Source organism: Daldinia childiae (genome assembly GCF_008694065.1).
Source record: "Daldinia childiae strain JS-1345 chromosome Unknown Scaffold2, whole genome shotgun sequence".
Taxonomy (NCBI): domain Eukaryota; kingdom Fungi; phylum Ascomycota; class Sordariomycetes; order Xylariales; family Hypoxylaceae; genus Daldinia; species Daldinia childiae.
This window is the reverse complement of record NW_022984643.1, coordinates 3,972,201-3,987,214: the sequence shown is the minus strand read 5'-3', so window position 1 is coordinate 3,987,214 and position 15,014 is coordinate 3,972,201. Positions and strand designations below refer to the sequence as shown.

Below are 15,014 nucleotides of genomic sequence, written 5' to 3'. Positions count from 1 at the left end.
GTAGTCTGACTAACTATAGTATAGTGATAGAGTAAGTATCACTAACACTTCACTCAGACAACCCCATCAAGCGTCAAAGTTCCCTTCAACACCACAACCGCCGTCCCACCCAGCCACAAATCCACCAACTCAACCCCCCCATCAGCACCCTCCCTCTCCCTCGTCGTAGTCTCAACACTAATATCGCTCTTCCGCCCCATCTCCACCCCCTGCGTAACCCTAAACCTCCTCCCCGCCTTCCCCTCCCCAAGCGTAAGATACGCCGCCAGCGCCGACGCCGCGCTCCCCGTAGCCGGGTCCTCGAACCCCACCTCCACCATGCGCGCGCGGATAACCCTGGCGCCGTCGCCGCCGTCCTCCTCCTCCTCCACCTCGCCCCCCACATCCACGTAGTAATACCGACAGACGAAACTATCCCCCCAGGGCCCCTCGTCCAACAATGGTTTAGGCAAGTTACCAAAGTCGAGCCTGTACCCCGTGCTAACGCGCGCGAGCAGTTCCAGCGACGGCAGCCGCACCAGCACAAACGTCATGCCCTTAACAACGCTAAAAACCGGGGCCCGCAGCTCCGCCTCCCGGATCTGCGGGTCGGGCGAGAGCCCCGGCGCCGCCGCTACTTCGCCGACGACGTCCGCGAGCGTCCGCGCGTGCAGATGCACGTCATGCGGGATCTTAGCGCGGACGCGGTTCCCCGGCTGCGGAGCGATGCCAATGGGGCCTGCTTTCGTGACGAGAGTGTGCACGTGGGGATGGAGGTGGTATTTCGCCAATACCGCGGTGCCGATGGTCGGGTGGCCGGCAAACGGGATCTCCTGCTCGATAGTGAAGATATCGATGTGGCGCTCTTGGTTCCCAGCGTCCGACTCTGCTGCCTCGTGCAGAAATACCGTTTCCGAGAGATTGAACTCCTGCGCGATCTTCTGCTTGGTGGCTTGTGTAAGGCTGTCTTTGAGCGCTGCCGGGACGGTGACTACGGCGAGGGGGTTGCCTTGAAGTCGATGGGACGTGAAGACGTCGAGGGTGACGAATTGGAGAGCCATCTTTTAACTGCCTGGGTAAGTATAGTAACCTATTCAATACGTCAAGTCTCGAGAAATAGTTGATAAATAGGTAGCTTCTCTTCTACTATGATAATAAAGACTATAAGTACCTAGGTAGGTACTTATATGATGAAGTTGACTTCGATGAGCTGAGTCAGGATTAAGAAAAATTGCCGCTTTCGGAAGAGCTGCTGAGTCTTATAGGTGGAAGCGCTAATAAGCTGCTGCCTATTAAGGGGTGTGGAGATGATGGTATTAATTATGAAGTCGATTAAAGGGCGCGGAGACCCACTAATTTCAGTATTAAGAGTTCGAATATATTCATTGATTATAGCCCCTATAATAGAGGACAATTTATAGTTATATATGTATTCAAGCCAAGTGATTGGATTACTCTCAGACCCAATTACGTTCATTATATGATATGCTCTGTATGTCGTGGTTTCGAAAGATGCAAAAGCAAGTTTACACCTGTTGGTGGTTCACGATAGTGGTGCGAAAAGCCATGTAGGCATAATACATAAAGTGTATATGTATTCCGTACAATATTTGTCACCCATTGGTGATTTCAAGTCTCTAGCAAAGTTTTCTGTATGCAATCCATATGCCATAGACTTGTCAAGTTCGGACCGTTTCGATACCGGCACCAGACTGTAACGCAACAACCAAAGCAGTAAGTCGATCAATCTTGGCTGCCAACTCTGAGATTCGAACCTCCACATCGCTGGGTGCATCTCCAGCATAATCCTCAAGAACTCGCTGCTGAGGTCTCGGCTTATGAATCACCTCCGCGCTAGTAGCACGCGGTGTTGGCATACGTGGTCGATATCCCGATTGTGGTCTGCTCCCTGGTCTACTAGGTGGTGGTGCGGCGTTTCGTTTAAAAGAATTCTGTCGTGGGCCGCGGAAGTTATCGAAACCGTCGGGGTTAATCTTATTAGTGAACCACTCGTAGACCTGAATAACTCCGACGATTGGTGCGTGCGTTGCCCGGAGAAGCAGGATACGTGCTTGCCGGAACTTATCGTCCGAGGGTAGGAATAGACGTAGAGGCCTGAATATTCCCAGCGCGATGAGATTGAACGGAGCTTATAACTCAAGTTAGCACAGTATATATAGATGTAATAAGAGGAGCTACTTACGGTAAAAATGCGTGAGCCTGTTGCTGGTTGATGCCTCAAGAACGTATACGCTGTAGACATAAAGATATTCTTCACGAGCGTGCGTAATCACTCTCGAGAAACTATTACTGAGCATACCCGTCAGGGAACCCATAAGTAAAATTGAACTCAGCGTGACAAATATCAACATGAGAGGAGGTCCTAGAGAAAATGTTAGAAGAGATACGCCGATTAAGTGGAAAGGAAAAAAAATACCGAAGATAGGATCGATTTCTTCCATAATATCGAACCCAACGTAACTGGACCCAAAAAAGATCTTGGTAACGATCATGGCCATGTGCGAAAATGAGTATGCCTCTCTCCCGACGAGAGAAAAGGTTGTTAAAAACCCGACATATACAATGACTACTAGAACCATGAATTTCAAGAAGTCCTTCCCCATCTCTTTAAGACAAGGTATTAAAGTACCCCAGTATGGGGACAAGCTAAATATCGAGCAGACTCTAGGTACCATGAAGAGGGCCTCAAGCGACAAGACATCAAATCCAATATCCACAAGGGTATAATCAGCCCTATATAAGCCAACAAATCCTATCATCGAAGATTAGCTCATGTTGATTTATGTTGAACGGCAAGAGTAGAATATCAGATACTCACTCAAAACTGCAAAGACGATTCCAATGGCAATCATGATCATATCAAATAAATTCCAGACATCTGCCGCATAGAAAATCGATCCAGCATCGATATATTCGCTGACCTCGTCGTAGAAGAAGGCGGCGAACCAGACGTAGAGTAGTATTTCTAGAGGTGTAATGGCGTAACGATTCTGTTCGATCAACACGCTATAGTATAACATTAAAAATCCAACGAAGAACGCAACCTCATAAGCTTTGAGATACTTGGGCACTCGAAGTCTCGAGAAAGGGTCGGCCGTGCTGGGGTTGTAAAATCGAGGTTTCTTCTCCGAATGGACTGAAAGACGATCCCAGAAGATAATCTCGCCGTTCCAAATGCCTGTAATGATCTTCTGCACTACGTGCTGGCTAAGAAACCTCTTTGCGTCAGCAATAGCCGCTATTTCTAAACCATTCAAATGCGTAAAAGGTTCAGTAGGGTCATCTTCCAGTTCTTCAACCTCAGTAGCATGCCGGCTTATAGTCAGTTTCGAGATTGACTGAAACAATTGGCTTCGTCTCGTAGACCCAAACCGATTGTCTGAGCGGCGGTCTGGTGAGGGAGATCTAGAAGGGCGGTGCAGTAGAGAGCTACTCTCATTGCTTTCACCACCATCTGCAGGCTCATCGGTAGGGGATGTATCTCTTTGGCTGCCATCCGGGATCTCGTAGAGACAAAACTCGACAGCTTCCCGCTCAGATAGACGAGTTAAAAACCTCCAAGCAACAATCTCGCAAGCATTTGCACGAGCTTCACTGATACCTCGGCCGTCGCTTATCGACCCGTAATGCCATCTCAGTGCCCTATGTTTCTATTAGTAACGATTCTATGGCTTGTGAATTGGTCATCTATTTGAGAATTCCCATCATTACAATGCGTCACCGTGGTGGAAGCTTAGCAATAATTAAGCAATCGAATAAGAAAATAACATTGGACATGGTAGTTAAAACTCATATTAATGAAGCATCTCACAGTAAAGCGTTTACGATTGCGGGATTGGTAACACGAGTGCTAAGATGGTTAACAAGGGCGTGTAGATCGTCACCGGCCGATGTTGTCCTTAGTTGTTCGAAAGTACTTGGCAAATAAACTACCCCAGTTACATATCTACAATATTGATTAGTGAGAAGAACTTGAACTGAGTTGCCGAGTAGATCTAGCTTACATAGAAAGCTTCTTAACGACATCACGGAAGACATCTTCATGTGCAATATCAGGGAGGGGAACTTCAGTGGGGTCAGAAATAGGCGACAAGGCACGATCCGGGGTCGTCAAGGGACGCGACTTGACGCGAATTGGCATGGTACCTGGATAATTAGATGCTTAAATCAACCCCTTTACACAGCGTATAAATGTTAAAAGTTCGTTATATATGAGTTAGGTTTGTTAGAAAGTCGGAAGAATATTAATGTGTGAAAAGAGTATAAGGGCAAAAATGCGGAGGTTAAACTGGGTACGGAGTGGTTGCGGGATCAAGATATCGACGGCCCGTGCTTTTGCTTGATTCCTTCGTCATATCTCATCACTTTCCTAGAAAGGGAGATAAGCGCTTTCACGATGGGGTCAACTGTAACTAAAATTTAGTATCCTTTAAACTCCCCGCAAAACCTGATATCGCAATAGGTATCGTCACTAAGACCTTTAAGCTAAATTGGTAGCACCTGGTGATCAGATGAAATGTTGTTGGTTCGATAAAAATATGCATTGTCCCTGCAGGGTTACCTCACTGAGCATTCAGGGTCCTCAATACCTTACATAAACATAGGGATACTTCAGTTAGTTATACCGAGGCTCATTGCCACTCCCGCCACATATCGTTATCAATCTGTGGCGGTGCTAAACTTTGCAGCTTCGGTACCCAAAATCATGAATCTCTAATCCTGTTTTACATTGCAACACTTTACATTTTCCACAGGTAACTCGTAATAGAAGGCGACAACTATCCTTCGGTTAACCATTTTCGCCTCTTAACTAACGAATAACATTTTCCCAAGTTGTAACCCTAACTACCTTACCAAATAAAAATGACCGCATCCCTCGAACTCGTTTACAGATAGCCAATGGTTTAAGACACTAGATTCGGAATTCTTCGTATCCATTATCCATCACCGCTTATTTCATAATAGCGTCAAGTCTGCGGGTCTTGTCTTGTCTGCCGCCCATCTGGATGAATTATCATCTAATCGGATAATTGATCGACTTAGTAGTCACTTACGATCACGAGCACGGTTGTTGACCTTGTTTCTTCTCCAATGGACATCCGCGAAGGCCCACCGAATTCGCTCCACGTCGCTGTACCACACTATGCTCAAAGTTTACAAGTAGCGGCGTTTAGCTGCGCATAGCTGCGCAGGTAGTCAAGAAAACACAGGAATAACCGCCATGTACGCATGATATGCGATACGGTAGCTGGATCATTGCGTGGGCCCTCAATAGGCTCCAGAAATCGCATGTCCCACTCCTAAATAGATGCACTACGAGGGAAGAGGACAGGTTAGAGTGCACCGATTCTCGCTACTAGCAACTCGATGTCACCTACGGCGGGATTCCTCTGCTATATTGTTACTATTAAGTACTACTAAATCGATGCAGGTACAAAGTCATCCTACGATCTGCTTGCATTATACTAGGCGACTTAGCATATGTATTCGGTCTAACGTCCCGGGAGATGCCAGACGTTGTGCACAAATAGCTGGCCCAAGATAAAGTTGCTCAGAAGAGCCCAACCCGATTTAGGTTGCCTCAATCGGAATCCAAAACTTCCTCGGTTCTCGCAGCTAGATTGGCTCTTAATGGGAGACCGAGATGCAGGTATGCGGTAACTAACAGCCCGGAATAGCTTCTTATACCGTTCGGTCGGTATCACAGGTATACCTTGTTTCACTTTTTGTTATCCAAACAAACACCGAAGCTGTACAGTTACTACACTTGAATGCCGTTTTCTTGGTCACGGAAGCGAAGACCAAGTTGCTCAATCACATAGAAAGTGTGACGACGGCAACTATCCGGGGTGCGTTCCTCAGGGTTACAGTCACTATGTCATTGATTTAGCAAGCCCACTTCTACAAGGTAAAATCTAGACCACAAAAAAGATCTTACCGAAGTCGTTGAAGGGTGGGCAGTACCCCTGCGGCCCTGTCACCCCTTCACCCCTGGAGCCATTCATCGTCTTCCCGCCCGTGGCTGTGTACATTCTACCACATCTACCTTAATTGGCCAGACATATCTATAAAAAGCTATTTTAGCAAATATACACTTTATGATTCGTCATAGCCTTCCCCATAAACTACCTGGCGCCAGGGCCCAGGGTCCGGGCGGCGTGTAGCGAAGAACCCTGGGACCGATTGGCTTTTTCATAGATGCGCCGATCGTTGGTATACCTATTGTGTTGGCATGTTGGCGAACATGTATGTAGAGGGAACTTGATTCTGCCGGTGGCAATGCTTCTGCCACAATTACCGTTGATAGGCATTCTTCAAAAGACCCGAGAAAATGTTTCAATGTTTCAATGTTTCCATGTTTCCATCAACTAAGTATCAGTTTACTAAAACGAAACATTCTTTTTTATTTTCGTTAAACCCTTTTTTCATGCACAGCTTACAATACTTATGCCGCCTGTGCTATGGATAGGAACTACTGCTAGATGCTGTAAGACAGCACGACGCTATAGGTGTACCTATTTCTAGATCGTGCAGACAAAGAAGCAATCTTGAGCAGGTCTCAGCCTTGTTGTGTAACACCCTGGTCACCCATGCGCAGTACAGTAGTTGACTGCTACCTTGTCTGCCTTCGCCTCTTTTTCTTTAAAGAAGTCCCTTCTCATCAACATTCATCTTTCTTGTTCTTTCTTGATCTTGATGCCAATTTGGGTTGAAATTTACTGTACTCTCTTATGATCCCAACTTGGCCGATCGTCTGGTCGTCTGGTTCTGGTCCTGGATTTGAATCATGGCTCACTCAGTATCCAGCGCCGGCTTTCTACGCCTTCCGCCGGCTACTGCTGCTCTCCTTCTCAGCGCGGCATTTGGGTTGACGAGTGGTCATGTGCTGCCCAGACAGACGAAAACTGTTGAGCTGCATGAGTTGAATGTCGTTCCTTTTCCACGACCAACGGAAGCTCCAGTCTTACTTTCCGACTTGTTGCGAAGACAGGGACAAAACACTGTATGTGGCTTCATCGGGGGTAATCCAAACCTACCTGCGACATGTTTGGCAGGGTCCCATTGCGTATTGGAACAGGATCATGGTGTGGTGGGCTGCTGTCCGGACGGCGGAACTTGCTCGACGGGTATATTTACTGGTTGTGTCGACCGTAACAGCGATCTGCAAACCGAAATCAATCCTTACGTGTATACGTGCCAAGGGTCGGACGTGTGCTACAGGAATAACTTTGCTGGCGGGTATTTCCAGTTTGGTTGCGGAACCGCATCATCATTAGGTACTACTGTCGAAACATCCGTCGATGGCATGACAAGCCTAGTGTTCGAAGAGACAGCAGTGTCGCTAACGGCATTGCCGTCAATTCTTCCCGAGCCTACTTCCATCGGGTCCCAGCCTTCGAGTGCAACGGAGGACCCTAACTCAGATCCTCCCCCTAGTGGGTCTGATACAACATCACCAACGACACAAACACCTTCAGTTACAACAGACTCTTCGTCTACCTCTGAATCTTCGCCTTCACTGTCACCATCATCTTCTGTGTCCTCCTCATCACGATCTTCATCACGATCTTCATCACGATCCTCTTCACGATCCTCTTCATCGTCATCAACATCTTCAACCTCTACTTCATCTTTGCTTACATCTTCGTCTTCATCCACAATATCGCCTTCATCGACCACTGGCACGACTACATGGCCGAGTATAACATCGTCATTTGGCGCCGAAGCACCCACCGATTCTAGCTCACCCACGGCGGCAGCCGGAGCCAGTGAGACTAATAGGGGGGCTATCATCGGGGGTTCCATCAGCGGAGCCGCAATTCTAGTAGCGATAATTGTCGCTATAGTCCTCTTCTTCATGCGGAAGCGGCGTGGTAATAACCGCGAAGGTCCTGGGCCTTTACCAACAGACGCGCCGCCCAGGACGGAATATATCAGGTAAGTCTCTAATTTGTACTACATATTAATAGCCTAGCTAACCCATCATACAGTCCGAAAAGTCACGGCGCTGCGTTTGCACCGCTCCCCTCGTGGCAAGATGAAGAGGAAGACAGGAGACCCCTAACTCAATACACTAACCAACCATACCGCTCGATCCCTGAGCCGCCACCACTACAAGCAAAATCCGACATGGCGCCCGCAAGGACTGCCCCAACAAATCGTGGCTTCTCTCAGCCGTTGCGCTACCACCCACCCACCGTACGCCTAGTTCCCCCTATGGGCGTAGGAACAGGGCTCACTCCCGTCGCGGAAGAAGAGAACCCATACGACCAGGACAGCCCCAGCGAGTCCGACCATAGTATCAACCGAGGCCCCACGCCGACCGAGATCGACGACTTCTCGCGCGCGTATATGAGTGCGGGCATCGGCACCCAGGAGCTCGAGGATGACCGACAACCACTTACCGACGGTGGAGGGATGCGCTCCGGCGCCGAGTCCCCGGGCGGAAGCCAGAGCCCACCCAGGGGGAATGGTATGGGGAATAGGCCGCTGTGGCAGCAGAATCGGCAGCAGGGGAGGAATTTGATGTGGCTATAATAGAGGCGGTAATTATTGGCCTGCTGCCGACGTGCATGCGTATCTATACATAATGTCTTTTTTTTTTTTCTCTCCCATTCGTTAAGAATTGGATATTTACTTTTTTCTTTGTCTACCCTACGACACGATACTACATTACACAACATCGCATCGCGGAATATAGGAGTTCTACATTTAGCTGGATAGGGGTAAAGGGGGGGATGGCTCAGGTATCATGACGAAACTACTTACGATCCTAGGTATACTGGCTGGGTGGGCGCTTGGTGGGGTGTTGCGGCTTGCATGTTTGGGGCGTTTCGGGGGCAGATTTGCATACATACATACATACCTACCTTGGGTACCTACCTACATATGTCGCGGCTATAGCGGCATCGGTTTAAAAAGGGGAAGATATTGGGGGGGAGGGAATCAGGTTGGCTGGTGGTTGGTTGGTTACTTGCTTGCTTGTTTTATGTACCTATACATATATACCATACGCGAACGGGCGGCGTTGTTTGGGTTAGATACGGAGTTTGGTGGGTTCGGTTCGATGTTAAATGGTAATGTTGAGGCCATCGAGAAGAGGATGGATCTTGGACATATTATCAAGTAATTATGCAACTTATGTTATAACTAATAGAAATGAAGAGAATACCTTAGGTACCTAAAGCTTAGCTTAAGTTCTTACGTCTTATGTTGAATAAAGCAATGGCACTTGACACATTAAAAGGTTATGTAACTATTCCGTAGGTAGTTTGGGGTTTGATTATTGAATGCATGTATGTAAACCATACACAATAAAAAAAATAATAATATTGAATATTCATTAAACCAACAAACCTCCCCTCCTCACCCCCATTAGAGAAGCTCCCAGGTCTTTGGTACCCTAAACAGGATCATCATGCAAGTTGGGCATACCTATGCACTCCTCACCCGGTAAGACTAATAAACGCCTAAACTACAGGAAGTCAAAAGGAACATACAAAGGTATCAAAGGATCTCAAACATGAAAATTGTAAGAAGCATAAATCAAATGGTATTAAAGCCTATCCGAACCGGTGATGCACACGCCCTGCCCGCCGTCTCCTGCTTCCTTTCTTTCTTTTGAGACATATCACTTTCACCTCCAACCACTACAACCACCACCACCACCACCACCTAGCATGCGCGCGAGCAGAGCGTGTAATAAAAAAAAAAAATAGAAGCAAGCAACCCCCCCTTTGTGCTGCCAAAAATGACGAGCCGAACGCCAAAAAGTGCCATGTCCCCCTCTGTACCCTATAACGAGCTTAGGCCTTAAGACCTTTGTGTGTGGATTGTATGTCGGTGTGATTGCGTATCATGTAGGCCCGCCTCGTCCTACACGACAAGAAAAGGCAAAAGAAAAATCCCTAACGCCTCATGGTCCCTAATTTCGTGACTGTGGTCATAGTTGTACAGACAAGGATTCCTGTTCTGAAATGTAGTCACAAAGGACCTCCCATTAGGGATATAATAATGCCAGTGGAATATGCTAATAGGGTTGAAAATGCCGAAGATAATGCTGAAGATACCCCATATAGTCATCACCTTCCTAAACGACAACATGGGTACTCATATGCTCTACTGCCTCTTTGATACTTCGAAGCATGCGCTGGTTGACGCAGAAGGGGCATCGAATAGGACGATCAGCACCACCCAGGGCGTTGCCGCTTGAGATAGGCGTCAAGGTTAAGGCGGGGTCTTCAGGTCCGGCAGGAGTAAAGCGTGCGCTATTGCGCTGCTGAGGTACGGGTGTTTGCAGGCTGGGCGCGATAGGAGGGAGACCCTGTTCTTGTCGCTCGCGCTGCTCACGGACGGCAGCGGCCTCTGCCTCGGCGTCCTCTTCTTCTTGCTGCATGGCACGTAGGGCGTTCTGAAGTACCACCTCAGGATCTTCGGTGCCTGCAAAAGCGTTGGGCTCGGCAGGGTTGATAGTTGCGCCGGCAAGGGTGGGGAGAGGGGCCGGAGAGGGGTTCTCGAGGCGACGAACAACTTCGTCACGAACCTGAGCACAAGTCGATAGACTAGCTTCGACGCCGACGACGCGAAGAACCGCGTCGCGAATGGCAGCTGGGCTGGTCTCGGCACTAATGTTCATGAAACGTGGAACCGCGTCGATGAGGTAGGGAATATCATCAGCAGGATTAGAGGCATTACCATGGCGGCGTTGGCGTCTAATGAGTAAGCCGTAACGTTTCTTAAAGCGATGAATCCAGCCAGGGGAGAACTCGGGAGGAGTTTCGTCCTTGTAACGGGGCAGTTGTTGAAAGATTGATTTTGCTTTTTCGGCAAGTTCCTCGTTAGAAGGGTTGCGACCAGAGGCGACGACTTGGCTGTGCCATAAAAGAACAAGCTTCTCTACATCAGGCCAATTACCGAAACGCAAACGTGATCCGCTGAATTGATTATCGTTGTCGAGACGCGCGTATTTAGGTGATAATGAATGACTGATAGTACTCTGGCTAATGTTCTGACCGTATTGACTATAGAACCATTCAATGCAGGCTTTGTGGGAAGGTCGGGTAGTTTGAGAGTGTGCCCAACGACGAAGAGCGCGACGTTGATCAAGGGTAAGAGAATGTCGTTCCTTAGGCGTGGTCGCGCCGGTAGGAGTGTCCGGGACGTCGGGGACAGCGGGAACGTCCGACATATTGGATAGATCGGTAGTCAGCTTTTAGAAGGGTTTGATGATGTGAATTCTCAATTGATTCAATGAAATTCGCCGGCTAATCCTGTAAACGAAGCACAACCCGGGTTTTGGATGTAAAGGGGGTTAATGAAAGAAGAAGAAATCGGGGCGCGAAGTTTTGTGGTTTGAGAGGTTTTTTTGTGCAAGCAACCGAAGCAAGTGTGAGGGGGGCAGGGGCCAACTGCGCTTTCTATCCAATTGATAAATGGGTCTACTGAATTATAGGGCATAAAAATCCATGGTCTGTGCATACATTGCATTGAACGACTTTATGCTTAAAACTTTCCAACGCTCAGAGCGCTATTTCCTATGCAATCACCGTCAAGCTACACCGAACGGACCCTCAGTTAGGACATGCGCCCTTAGTCACGTACCTGATAAACACTACTGTACATCTGTACATAAGGTGGGTATAAGGGATTCTCCATGCATAACTCACTACACCGTTATCAAGAATGCTCACCTCACCGGACATTGGAATAGATAAACCTAGCATAAAAATATCGCCATAGAAGAAACACGAATGTAGCCTCCTGATCTGAAGATAAAATGTGCAATTAAGCAAGACTAAATGATTCACCTCGCATTTTACTTAGACGCACCGGTTTATCAGTAATATTTACGGTTAGAATGATTTGATGATTCTCAATTTTGACATGTGCGAAAGGGTTATAAGGTATTTGCGAGGTAAGTAGCTAACAGCTAGCATCTTTTGAATCAATAGAAGAATACATCTCACCTATATGTAGATGTATTATCTTTGTAGGGAGAGATTAATACATATATTGCTCGTAGGATAACTACGAAGAAACATAAATCATATAGGTAACCTCCTTTAATAGTCAATACCATCACCATCACCACCACCATCACCAATAGCAAGAAATAAATATTATTTAACGTTCATTTTTATTCGTTCTTTAGAGCTATCGTAGAAGTGTCTCGAGGCAGGAAGCAAATATTCACGTTACTTCATGTCTCTTCGCTACCTAGATCCCCGGTCACCCCATTCGTTTGCCCAAGGGATTGCCTGTAGTTTCCCCATGTCCTCAAGAGTAAATGTCCTACGACATGCCCTCCTCCCCAGGTTCTACTGGACACCTTTTGGCCACCTGATAGCTCCGTCCTATCGCCTGTTCCATTATCCCATTCCATCATTTATCCATCTCCGCGACCAGTAGATAATACTCGGGGGAAGGGTTAATAAAAAGAAGTTCAGAAGTTGCAAATATAGAAGAATAAAAAGCCCGAATAATATTGTCCCCGTAAGAAAAAGCAATCGTGTCCACGCCAAACCGTAAGGTATACCGTATAAAAAATAGAAGAAAGGTTGGCCTAAAAATACCCTCTTCGACCTAGTCCGGTGCTGAAAGGAAATATTTTTGAAGATTTCAGAAGAAAAAAGATCCATGTGTAAGGGGTTATGACATAGAAAACGGTATTAGACAGTCGCAGTAAAAGTAACTCATCTCGAACCATTCAGTCATTCAACTACCTTAAGCGAATGCGCGTACCACTAGACAACACTACTCTAACCACTATGAGGTAGACTATTGCTACTTATTCCAAGAACACAAATAGCATCCGTGTACTGTAGGTTTGGGTAGGTATGTTAGGGTAGCACGGCTAAGGGTTGCCGGAGGGTTCAGGATACATCCTGCATCCAATTCGAAAATTGCTGCCGAATTGTCGTGTGTAAATGCTAGTAGAACGAAGCGCATTGGGTATATTGTATATGGAAATATTCTGGGGGTATCGACCAATCCTTAAAAGCCTTATACCTGTTCAACAAAAACAACTAGCTTTTCGTTATGCTCAAGAGCATAGTTAAGATCATTATTGCTCAAGAGACTGAGCTTGTCACCACTCTGCTCGTCTCGGTAGAAGAGCTGGATTTGGTCTGGGCTGGAAACCTTGGTTCGCTCTTTAATTCTCTCATATAATTGTTGAAAGTTGGTATCAGATGGTACACGTATTAAGAACGTGTCGTCGTTGAAGTGTAATTTGACCTTTAGAGATGGTCCTCCCTGACTGATCCCTGGTGATAACGATGTTTGTGAGGGTTGGGAAAGCGATGACGCTTGTCGAGTCATCTGGGGCTGGCCATTTTGCATCTGTCTTGGGGCCGCCGATAACCCAGAGTACCCATTCCCATTCAGGTTGTTCCTTGACGACTGCCGCGAGTTATCATCTCCTGGTGAATCTACCGACGAGCGGGACCCACCAGATAGTCTATATTCGTCGCCGTTCGGCTCGATCTCATAATCTCCCTCTCTCGGGGCAAAGAACTGTTTTACTAAGTTGCACTTCGAGATATATGGCGGCTGTCCCAGTAAGTTCTTTACGTATGCATCTAGATTGTGCAGTCTTCCTTCCGTAATTGCATCGGTCACGTAATTAACAGGACCGGGCATGTACGGTAATGTGCGCTTATGCGTGCCGGTATTTCCAGCTTCGGCGGGGAATTCGGTCAGAAGGGCGATTTGGAAATCGTAAAAGTCTTCGTAATAACGCGAAAGCTCCCAGTGCCGGCCGTCTTCTAAGGTTGCTTCGATCACAAACCAATATTTGTCCTCGGCAAAGCAGTATCGCGGTATCCGGGCTGATAAAGGTGCGTATAATTGTGAAGTCGATTTTGATTCGTACTGATTTTGTTGCACGGGATTTTGGGCTTGCTGTTGGGCTTGCTGCTGATATCCGTTAAATTGCTGTTGCTGCTGAATTATGTCAGTACATCCAGATGCGCACGTGCATTAAGTAATAAACGATTACTTACGAGTGAAGGGTTCTGCTGTTGGCTCTGGCGATTGGGACCCGGCTGTAAGCTCATCCGTTCCATGCCCTGTTCTAGACCCGGTTGACCACCAGCTTCAAATTTGCCTAGCGTGATGCTACTATTCTTGTAATCGGCTGCCATCTTCTTCCACTCTTCGACCTTAGGAACACCGGCTCGTTTCACAGCCTCGTGAGGATTCTGAACGGCCGTGTCCGTCGACATATCTCGAATTTCTACGAACGAAACAGGAATGAGGCCGGGGCCTCCTAGGCGACCGATCGGTTTTGCGACAAACCACTCGGGGTTAGATTGCGCGATCACTATGATCGCTTCGCCAGCTTTCGCTTCTAGTTCGTCTGCCCTCTCCGCCTGAAAGTCGTACATCACAATCCCATAAACCATAGCTCCGTTTTTAGTGCCTGACTTAGAACTACGCTGACTCAACGCCGGCGTAGGAGGCATAGTCGACGCGTTGGTCTCGGAGAATCCAGAATCGTGATCGTCCTTCTTCAAGGTCAACGGGCGACCCGTGTCTGATGACCCACTATCTCTTTCCGTACGCCCAAGGGCCTGGAAGAAAGCTACCGGAACGAGACCTCGAGCGTCAGGAAGCGCCGGGTTGCATGCCTCGTACCAATCCGAGTCGTTTTCGCGACCGATAACGTGAAAGAAATCACCCCTCGAGAAACTCAGTTCCTGGGCAGTAGTTGCCTCGTAATCATAAAGGGCTCGAATAACCTATGGATGTTTCGGGCATTAGCATCGTGTCCAATGTGACAAAAGTGGGTCAAGAAATAAATGAGAATTAGAAAGAAAACAACATGCACAGGAGCGAGTATCGCCAACCTTTTTAGGGGGAACAATGGCAACTGCGGACTTTGGAGCGATGGAAACCTGAGGTCTATCCTTTTCGCCCTTGATGGATCTTCTCAGAGCCTGAATAGAGCGCATAACGTTAGCCACGGCATTTACGGATGCGACCAAGTCGCCATGTAGATTGGAACGCGACAT

The 15,014-nt window shown here is 47.5% G+C and overlaps 5 protein-coding genes across 5 annotated transcripts; 1 reads left to right on the top strand and 4 right to left on the bottom strand.

The window, feature by feature from the left end:
- Nucleotides 1-53: 53 nt before the first annotated feature.
- Nucleotides 54-1,040, bottom strand: GL218_01976 (uncharacterized protein; the record flags this gene model as incomplete). Its single annotated transcript, XM_033578463.1, has 1 exon — nucleotides 54-1,040. One exon carries the CDS (start codon nucleotides 1,038-1,040, stop codon nucleotides 54-56), a length of 987 nt encoding a protein of 328 aa, XP_033438258.1.
- Nucleotides 1,041-1,658: 618 nt separating this feature from the next.
- GL218_01975 (Calcium channel YVC1) lies at nucleotides 1,659-4,141 on the bottom strand (the record flags this gene model as incomplete). Its single annotated transcript, XM_033578462.1, has 6 exons — nucleotides 1,659-2,128; nucleotides 2,183-2,362; nucleotides 2,417-2,752; nucleotides 2,819-3,642; nucleotides 3,812-3,946; nucleotides 4,005-4,141. 6 exons carry the CDS (start codon nucleotides 4,139-4,141, stop codon nucleotides 1,659-1,661), a joined length of 2,082 nt encoding a protein of 693 aa, XP_033438259.1.
- Nucleotides 4,142-6,787: 2,646 nt separating this feature from the next.
- On the top strand, nucleotides 6,788-8,538 carry GL218_01973 (uncharacterized protein; the record flags this gene model as incomplete). Its single annotated transcript, XM_033578461.1, has 2 exons — nucleotides 6,788-7,938; nucleotides 7,992-8,538. 2 exons carry the CDS (start codon nucleotides 6,788-6,790, stop codon nucleotides 8,536-8,538), a joined length of 1,698 nt encoding a protein of 565 aa, XP_033438253.1.
- A 1,552-nt stretch (nucleotides 8,539-10,090) lies between these two features.
- GL218_01972 (CENP-B like protein 2) lies at nucleotides 10,091-11,188 on the bottom strand (the record flags this gene model as incomplete). The annotated part of the gene is made up of 1 exon (XM_033578460.1): nucleotides 10,091-11,188. The coding sequence occupies one exon, from the start codon at nucleotides 11,186-11,188 to the stop codon at nucleotides 10,091-10,093; it is 1,098 nt and encodes a 365-aa protein (XP_033438254.1).
- Nucleotides 11,189-13,002: 1,814 nt separating this feature from the next.
- On the bottom strand, nucleotides 13,003-15,014 carry GL218_01971 (Protein scd2/ral3; the record flags this gene model as incomplete). The annotated part of the gene is made up of 3 exons (XM_033578459.1): nucleotides 13,003-13,941; nucleotides 14,004-14,741; nucleotides 14,850-15,014. 3 exons carry the CDS (start codon nucleotides 15,012-15,014, stop codon nucleotides 13,003-13,005), a joined length of 1,842 nt encoding a protein of 613 aa, XP_033438255.1.